Source organism: Trachurus japonicus, chromosome 7, assembly GCF_045865225.1.
Source record: "Trachurus japonicus isolate A0001 chromosome 7, Traja_1.0".
NCBI classification, from domain to species: Eukaryota; Metazoa; Chordata; class Actinopteri; order Carangiformes; family Carangidae; genus Trachurus; species Trachurus japonicus.
Genome location: NC_140913.1, coordinates 6,521,803 through 6,531,533, shown reverse-complemented (window position 1 = coordinate 6,531,533; position 9,731 = coordinate 6,521,803). Strand labels below are relative to the sequence as shown.

The window sequence follows — 9,731 nt, the reverse complement described above, 5'->3', positions numbered from 1 at the left end:
CTGACTGCTGGTAGGAAACAGGAGACCAACAGCAGCCTCTCCATGTGTTTTGTCGCTCATCCATGACTTTGGATTTGTGTACCTGTCACCTGAAACTATATAAGTGAGGGGGGCAGATAAGTTTGATAAATGACATATTGTTAATACAGAGACGGTTTAGTTTAAATGATAAGTAGAAGTTGGCAGAGTCAATAAAAAATATCTGTATCACCTTAAATTCTGTATCGGTCAGGCCCGAGCGTGTGTGTGTGTGTGTGTGTGTGTGCCTGTGTGTGAGTGTATGTGAAAGCCTAAGGAGTGGATTAATCATTTATTGAAAAAACAGCAGAAACAAACGCAGTCTTGTCCTTCAGGAGGTGAGCAGAAACATCAGTGTCTTATTTGGCTTGCTGGAGCGGAAGCTGCTGCTTCATGTGGCCTTTTCTTCACTCTGCCATTAGTACAGAGGAACAAGATACATCAGGGTTGGTTATGCACATGAGATTTGTTAACATTGAGAAAAATGTAGAATATCAATGTGTTTTTACGTTAATGATCTATTTCCTCCCCAATAATCACCACCTATGTATCTCATACAACACCATAATCCAATCAACTATTAGAAGACAAAGAAAAGCATATATTGTCTCTGAGTAACAACATAGTGTAAATAGGATCCTGTAGCCATATGTTTAGATCTGACAGTCAGTGACCCCCATGTGCACGATTACAGTTTAGTCCACCATACCATTAGCCAACACTAGAAACATGTATTCCTAATGGCATCTCAGAGGAGGAGGCTGTTTGCATCTTGTGTGGTTTAAATGTGATTAATACAGGATGATTCACTGACTTAAGGGCTGCAGTCTTTAAGAAAAATGTCTTCCATCCCTGCAGATTTTTCTTGATGGACGATAGGAAAGTATTTCAGTGCAGAGCAGATAAACAATGTTTTTGTTATTTGTGTAGGTGCAGGAATTTCTGTTTTTCTGAAACCGAACGTCACAATGTTGGCAGTGTCTGATTACACTGTCTGCAGGAAGGAAAGAATGTATTCATTTGTCAGTCAACTTCGACCATTACCACCAACAACAGGGTGACAACAGTAAATGTCATCAACTTTATGTTCAGCTTCCGTTTTAGAGGCTTTTATACCCTCTTAAAAGAAATATAAGTAAAAACTTCTTTGACTAAATCCTGAGAGGCAGACCAGGAAATCAGGAAAATATTGGAATTTGTTATGATGTAAGTTTGAATTTTACTATTTTAAATATTTATGAAGATATTTATATTATAAAGTAATTTAATCTTAATTTAAACTCCTTTTATTTGTTGATAATATCAGACCCTTAATGACCCCTCATTTTCTTCTAATAGCTATACCTTTAGACTTTTAGAAGAAGAAACCCTAACGCAACCATATTGTTTTTCTGTACCAACCACATTCATTTACATTTTAAGATAATACAAGATGACATTTTTATATGCTGGATGTTATACTAAGCTATTTCAATGTACACATAGTATTTTATAGCTGATGTAATATTGTCTTTTTGTCATTTATAAAGAGAAAATGGGTCAATGAAACAACTTGTTGTTGTTGTTGTTGTTGTAGAATTTGATTCTTATGCGTTTGTTTAATGTTGGCTGGAATGAAATTCAATGAGGTGATGGGACTGAACCAGAACAGCCACGTTGTGGACCCATAGAATCAGCCAGAAGAGACTAAAAGCAACAGTGTTGGTATTGATTCCCTGTAGTTTCATTATCAACCCTAAAGCCGAACACTAACCCTGGACCCTGCACCTTGCACCTGAAAGCCTAAATCCTGACTCCTGAACCCAAAATCCAAACACTTAACCCTAATTAAATACTAGACATTGAACCAGAAATGCAAACCCTAAACCACAATCCTAATCCCATCCCTAAAAGCAACCCTTCTATATATACCTAACCCTAACCCCTTAACCCTAACCCTCATATATATATACACTATACCAATATATTTCCAGTACCTAACATTAACCCTGGATATTCAGCTGCCATTGCATTCCAGGTAATAGTTTCACACTTGAACATCTTCATCATCTTCCAGCATCTCTCCGCACACAATATAATAAGAGAACTATAAAGTTAACAAATGTTTGGCTTTTGTTCTGAACCTGATTCACACTGTGAATCAAGGTCAGTGTTTTAGGCCATGTTTAGAGCAAAAATAGACTGCCTTTAAAAGAAAGAAAGACACTCAGGAGGCTATGTTCGTGTGGGTGTGTTGCTACCAGTGAAGATGACAGACAAAGCATGAAGTCTAGGTTGACTTATACATCATCATTTGATGGTTAGAATAAGATAAGGATGATTCTCAAACACTTAACACTCAAGCCCTCAGAGAGGATCACAAACAATATGAATAACACGCAACAGAGCGTCTTCATCGTATTTAAATGTGATGATAAATAATCACCTTGAGCACATGGTTAGCAGCAATAAGACCTGTGACTGCGCTTTTTTTCTTCTTAAATAGGTTTCAAAATGTGAGTCAGTGTCAGGCCTCTGTAGATCTGACTTGTTTGTCCATCTCATCCCACAGATGCTGGCATGGACTGAGATCTGGGGAATTTGGTGGATAAGTCAGCACCTCAGTCTCTTTCTGTTGTGTTCCTCAAACCATTCCTGAACCATCATACCAGTGGTGCCAGGCCTCTGCCATTTCGGATTGCTGTTGCCAATCCCATGAAGCAGTGTAGCCTACTTGGTCTGCAACAAGCAGCCATCCACAGACTTAAAGGGATAGTTCAACATTTTGGCAAATTGACCCATTACAATAATCCCTGTAGTTTTAGGAGTAGGTTTGTTACCTTTAATTGTCGGTGCAAGCTATTTTTAGAACGGCGGAGCAGAGCCGCGAGCTGCTCAGAGCTAAACTACGGAGGCTAATGGGATTTCTTGGTTTCCCTCATCAAACTCATCAAATACACAATCCAACAACTCCAAAACGCTCTGGTGGACAAGTTGTGACCTGCACATTCACCACGCTATGAGATAATAACAGAACGTTATGAGACAGAGTTGTTTTAGAGGTAAATTCAATTCAAAACCGTTGATGTATGTTCTAGTCAGGGGCAGTTTTTTTTTTTGCTCCACTGTGTGATCAGACAACACGGGCTATCCTTTAATGATCTTTAGATGCTTATGACACCAAAACTAACCACTGTCAACCAGCAACATCCAACATCAGATGATGCACTGGTGCACTGATGCTTCTTGATGTAAAATATCAGTGAAACTGATAAATTTTATCTTAATCACTGTATAAGAATTAGTATTGAGGGGTCCCACTCCATTCTGTTCATATTATACTGAGCTAATTTCTTGCACATTCCCATTTCAGTACCTTGTTGAAATCTCTCTTTTTTTTGCCCCAGGCTGACCATCTCACAAGCTCTCCATCAATCAGGCTTTTATAGTAGAGAGACAAAATCTCTCAGAGCAAAATACGTCCAGAATCACATTTTTTGCTTTGTCATTGTGGATTTTTTTAATGTTGTGTAAAGTAATCAGTTTTTTTGTTCTATTTAGTTATTTTTCTTGAACAGTAACATCGGTGGTTCAAGTTTGGCTGGGGGGCTTTGTATTTATCTCACATCGCTTTCCCCTCATTTACTATCGACTCTCTACTGTTGACTTGATAATCAAGCCATAAAATGCCCCCTTGGTGCTGAGCAGGCAGCGGACAGTTAATCAGAGCTTTGTCTGCTGCAGGTGGTGACTCCATGTCAGCACAGGAGGTGCAGCGTGAGCAGTGTGTTGGCAGCACAGCACTGAGTACTAGAGGTGTGTTTTAGTAGCACTAGGACCTCTTGCACTCATTGTGTAAATATCTGCTTGCAAATATGGGGTCAACATATACTAGTACTATTGGCTATTAGGAAATTCCCAATGAAAAATAATCCCCCAAAAAGTAAAAGCTGGACAAATGCAGGTGGGAAAGTAAGCCATGGTAACCATAGTAACTATCATGGTCAATAACACAAATCCATCACAGTTGCATGAGAGATGGGTTCAGCTGTTATCTTGTTCTGTACAGAGCTACACAGGGTCCAGATGCGATGTGTTCAGGGTCCAGAAGTAGTGTTTTCAGGGCTCTAGTCTTGGTGTGTACAGAAATGGCCGTTTGTCCTGTTTGTCGCGCCGAGTTGTCACGAGCTGCAACACGAGTTTACCCGAGTAAGGAAAACGAATTTGATTGGTCGTTATCGAGCGGGCGGGATATTCAAAGCTTGGGGTAAGACCGAGCTCCGTGTGTGTGTGCGTGTGTCAGATGTTTGAATGACGGATTACGGATCCAATATCAGTGGCTGGTGAATCGTGTACAGGCTGACGTATAATCCGTGCGCCTGCATTATCCAATGCGAAAAAAAAAACTACACTAAAATACACACTTTCATCCCGGATTTACTCAAAAATAGAATTTTGCACAAAGTTTGGCCTACATCGTCTGATAGATGAGTTATTACACTAATTTTATGACCCAGAGTGGGCTTAAATTCAATTTTCTTTTCTGTACACCTTTAAGAGTCAGTCTCGGTGTGCTCAGGGCCCAGACTTGGTGCGTTCAGGGTCCAGACTTGGTTGGTTGTTTCTCGGAGTAAAAACCTGAAATCTGTATTTTTATTAGATCACTCAGAACATTGTCAACCTGTTTGTACTAGAGTGCTAAATGGTTTATGGTTTAAAAACATATCTTCTCAAGGATCATCAACACCTAACAAAACACCCAGAATGTCGGACCCTTAAAGCAGAAGTAAGTGATATATTTGTGTTAATATAAGTCTTAAATAGTTATATCTTCCGACAGCAATCACTTACATAGAGTGTTTGGACTGAAACACGGGTCTGTCAGTCACTCTACTCTGCTGTAAGCCGAGGAGAAAACTTTTCACGTATCCTACAATTTTTATCCAATGAGGAGAGAGAACGGCATGAAGGGCTGTGTGTGCAGCCAAGGGATGCGCCTGAATGTGGTGACGTAGGGACGAGGACTGTTGTGGTGCATTCAAGGCAGCCCGTAACTCGTGTTTTTCCGACCTGTGAAGTCGTACCAGTTCGATCAGGTGCGAGTTCACGGGTCGGAAGTTACGAGTGGCCGTACAGTGACTTTCACAGGTAAAACAGGTCGGAAAAACACGAGTGGGTTGCCTGGAACGCTACAAAGTCGTAAGTTGTGACTTGAAGCTGTAATTTACGGTTTCAAAAGCCTGCCTGGAACGCAGCATTAGCCAAAACGACCGGATCGCTTACTTCTGCTTTAACAATTTGATAAAGGTATCAGTGCGTTTCAGTGTGTGTTTCTATCCTCAGCACTGGAACGAGTGAGCAAAGAATCAAGAGAACTTTGCCCTTTTGTGCCCCTTGGGTGTGTCTGGACACCGCTGCATTGTGCCATTAAAGAAAGTGGATACAAGCAGTGTTGTGTTTATTTATACTTCAATAGCTACTGATAAGAAAGAAAGGGAAGGGTCACTAAAATACGATATAAGATATAAGATGTCATTGTTCATGCCTGTGTAGTCAAAAGTCAACATTTCAGTGCGAAGGGTTCATCCTTTTGGGAGCGTGACGTGACTTGAGTAAATTTCATGATAATGTAGCCAAATTATTTGTATAAGTTTGTCTTTCACAAAAGTCTTGTGACAGTAGGAGAGGAAAAAATCAAGAAGTTGCCAAATAATTAGGATTCATCCTCTGGTGACCAAGAAGCCCTGCTCAAGATCCGAGTGCAGGACAGTTCGAGAGCCTGACTGTTCTGGTGACTAAACTCTGGTGTTAAAAAACCCATCACCGCTGTGTGAAAATCACATTAGAGTCTGAGTTGTTGCATATATTTCAATGATATGTTTTAAATTTAGAAGGTGTCTGTGCCCTGGATACAGCAGAGCAGCACCTTCCACAACACAACGAAACATAGCACAGGCACGGTGAGTGATGAAACGTTGAACATGGTTGTCATGGAAGTTACCCAGAATCTTATTATCTTTAATTATCTTAAAGTGATGAGTGTGAAGTGAACTTGTAAAACATGTATCACGAACCCTAATGTGCAAATATAATCAAATACCCATGATAAACCACAGCAGCAGACCAAGGGACTAGTTCAGGGACTAGTTCAGGTTCATATTTGGGGAAAAAGGATTATCAGCTTCACTCTACAGTCACCAAAGTGGGACTGCACCATTGTGTTGCAGCGCTTCGCTCTCAGCCCAAGGTTTCTCTTCATTCCTCCCCTAAAACAAAGGGAAGAAGACCCAGTGTACAACCTTGATCCGGCTGTGAGACTAGAAAGGCTGCAACCTTGAAACGGGCTGAGGCAGAGTGGATCGTTTCATCGGGTCCTTCCACTGCACTGGCTCGTAAACAAAGCAACCTGGAGGCACGTATAGCCCACCCAAAGACCTCGGGGACCACATGAATGTAAGCATGACATACCGCGGGTGAATAGGTCTGCTCAGAGACGTGGGAGTGACGGTCGTGCCAAGAAATTCTCAGTGACTGAATTTGTTTTCATGGTTCTCACAATTAGTTTCCCTTGAAAAATCAAACTGCCCTGTTCTGTTTCACTCTCAGCTCTCTCATCAACCTACATGAGAGGTTCTGAGATGACTGATGATCAATCAATTTGTTGTCACAAGAATCACCTAAAGAAATGTCCAGGCGAGGCATTCAATTCCACCGGTGGCCCAGCATCTTTGTCTTACTCCCCATTTCCTGTCTCTCTACAGTTGTCCTGTCGAAATAAAGGCCTAAGAAAATTTTTTTTTAAAGAAATGTCAAGTTAAAGGCCTAAAAGCCCCCCAAAATGTTTGAAATACTTGGAAATGTCCAGTCAACAAATTCTGGCCCAACATATGCAACCAGAGTCCGATCCTTTACATACCTCCACATCTGGATTCTGGCTGTTATCCTCAAGTATTGATTGAAATATCTTCACCAGAATTGGTCCAGATGTTGAAGAAGTGGCATTTGATTGTCTTTGCTGTGTCTGGGCCTGATTCAGACTGCGTAACAGGCATGTGGCTGGTCGTGTATGGGCTGATGTGTGTGGGTAATGTTGATGTTGGGGAGAGATGATCAGTTTAGTGCCTGCTTTCTTGTCTGTGGGTCGCTGGAACAAGTGGGAGATGAGGGTCCTAAAAATACCACGGCCACCCCTGCGGACACCACAACAATCGTGACCGAAACCAACTGGACATTTAAAACCATGTTTGTAATTTGCACAGTTTGATCCAGTCCTTCCTCCAGAGATGATGATGATGATGATGGTGATGATCATGATGATGATGATGGTGATGGTGATGAGGAGCTGCGCTGCCTCTCCTGTGCCCTCTCTGTGTGGGCGTTGTTAAAGCTCCTGAAGCGGGAGGCGGTGGGTTATTTACGCAGCATGTTTCCCTCCCATTGGTCCGCGAACAGAAGCCGCTCTGATGCGCCGCGGTGACACGGACGAGTCCGCTGCGATAAAAAGAAGAGCGACGAGCCGCGCAGGAGGGAAGTGTTGGAGAACGGACAGCGAGTTTCCATTTGATGGTAGATGCGTCTCTGCGAGTCATAACACGGCTGGAAGTATCTGTCCAACTCCTGAGGTACCGACTCTACACTTGACTCTTCATTGTCTGTGTCAAAGTGCGACTTACAGTCCACATGTGATGTTTCTCTGCTCCGTGATGATATAGAAGGACTCGGTGCCAGTGCGCCATTACGCACAGCGCACAGATCCACGACGAATCAGATGTGTTTCTCTCATGAGTTCAGCCTGTTTTAAATTATGATTTAAAGTCATTTACATCAGTACAGTTCGGTTTGTTTCATAAATCTCTGAGTAATTGAATTGGATTGACTTGAACGTCTTTATTGTCATTGCAATATTAAAATACAATGAGATGGGGGGTAATGAATCCAAATCCAACTCTGAGCATCACTCACCGCTCTGTTCTTTCTCTTTGTGTGTGGCAGGGATCTGGTGAAGAATGGAGTGGTATGTCCTGGTGCTGATGCTGAGCTTGCCGCCCTCCATCCACACAGATTGCTCTTCACAGTGTCAGAAATGTGCGCAGCAAATCCTCAGCTCCGACGGCGCGTTCAGCAGCCTGGTAAGTTCACACCGAGGAGCTCAGAGCCAACAGCTGGTTAGAGGTTTTTTTATTTCTTTTTTTTTTTTTTTTTTACTATTATTGTTATTTTATTATTAGGCTCCTGCTTCTTTACTTTCAAGTCAAGTCAAGTCAGACAAAGAGAAACCCTAAAGTAGGAGGACTGTGGTGAACTCGGACTGACAGTCAAATATAATGATCCTAGTTATAATCCAAACTGAAGGAACTGACATTTTCCTTATATGTAGCTTCTTGTGATGTGAATGTTGAGTAAAGTATAGGCTATACATTATACTGTACAGTATAGTGTCTCTGAAATATGTGTGAAGAGTTGACATAGGTTTGAATCTTTAACTGATAAAGCTGGTGTGATGGTGCCACTTTAAAGTCACCAAGAAGTGTCCAATATAGTCTCGCACTGACTCCAAATCAGTAGAAACGAGCAGTAGAAAGAGTGTGAAGCAGCTCTCCATCCATGCTGAGGGTCTCTCTCTCCCTCTCTGTGCCCTGCAGTCCTGCGGTGCGGAGTGTGAGGCGCAGCTGCAGAGCTGCGGCCAGGCTCCGGGGCTGGCGGACTTCAGCCAGGATGAAGCCACGGAGGAGGAGGAGAGCCAGCAGGCGGACCTGGTCAAGCGCTACGGCGGCTTCATCAAGAGGATCGACAAGAACAAGAACAAAATATTCACCTCGCCGTGGCGCGAAAACCACATCCTGAAATCCGGAGCGCTGTCCAAGAAATACGAGGACTTGTTGAGGAAGCTGGAGGAGAGAGACGCGGACGCGGACGCGGACGCGGCGGAGGGCGCGGACGAGGATCCCGTGGAGGATCAGGTGCGCCACGGTTACGCGAAACGTTACGGCGGCTTTTTACGCAAATTCGGCCCCAAGTCAAAGAGGAGTAGCTCGGCGGAGCAGGAGAGCCAGGAGCCCGAGGAGCTGCAGAAGCGCTACGGAGGCTTCATGAGGAGGATCCGACCAAAGTTGAACAACCTGAAGTGGGACAAGCGGTACGGAGGCTTTCTGCGCCGCCACTTCAAAATCTCTGTGCGCTCGGTGGAGGAGCCGTATTACTCGTACGACGACCTGACCTTATAGAGCCGAGCCGAGCCTGCAACAGGCAGACACACCACAGGGGACTGGGTCACTTGAAAACGCCAACATTTATCCAGAAAGTTATCATATGCCTGCTGATCTGCTTGTAGCCAACTCAGTTGCCTTCTGTGTAACGACTCGTCTGTGTGTTGATGGCGTCATCGTCTGTCTTTCAATAAAGGATGCTTCTTTAATAAAAACCATGAGTACAATCACTTCCTGTCTGTCCGAACTTTCAAAGGGAAAAATGACTGATTTGGGGTTTTTTTTTAGGCCCCATTCAGAAAAATAGTGACACTTCACTAACATTTTATCCCGTGGTTTCATATTGTGATTGTAGCCTGAGGTTTAAACTAGAACAAAGGTGCACAGTGAGTTCACAATAAGACACACTGACTGGAGGTCTCCTTCTGTGGCCAGATTAATCCTGATTTTTTATAATAAATGTTTTTTTTATTATCATGAATGACTTTGAGAGACGATTAAAAAAAAAACAAAAAAAAAAAAAACGTC

General features: G+C 42.7%; 1 protein-coding gene across 1 annotated transcript; it reads left to right on the top strand.

Moving 5' to 3' along the window:
• Positions 1-7,443: 7,443 nt before the first annotated feature.
• Positions 7,444-9,430, top strand: pdyn (prodynorphin). Its single transcript, XM_085780960.1, has 3 exons — positions 7,444-7,619; positions 7,990-8,126; positions 8,640-9,430. The coding sequence occupies exons 2-3, from the start codon at positions 8,004-8,006 to the stop codon at positions 9,219-9,221; spliced, it is 705 nt and encodes a 234-aa protein (XP_085637086.1). The 5' UTR covers positions 7,444-7,619; positions 7,990-8,003; the 3' UTR covers positions 9,222-9,430.
• The last annotated feature ends 301 nt before the right edge of the window (positions 9,431-9,731 follow it).

Bases quoted from the DNA above. Each gene is read 5' to 3' on its own strand.
- pdyn (XM_085780960.1), top strand. From the start codon at position 8,004: ATGGAGTGGTATGTCCTGGTGCTGATGCTGAGCTTGCCGCCCTCCATC. The intron at 8,127-8,639 runs GTAAGTTCACAC...TGTGCCCTGCAG, and splicing joins ACGGCGCGTTCAGCAGCCTG to TCCTGCGGTGCGGAGTGTGA.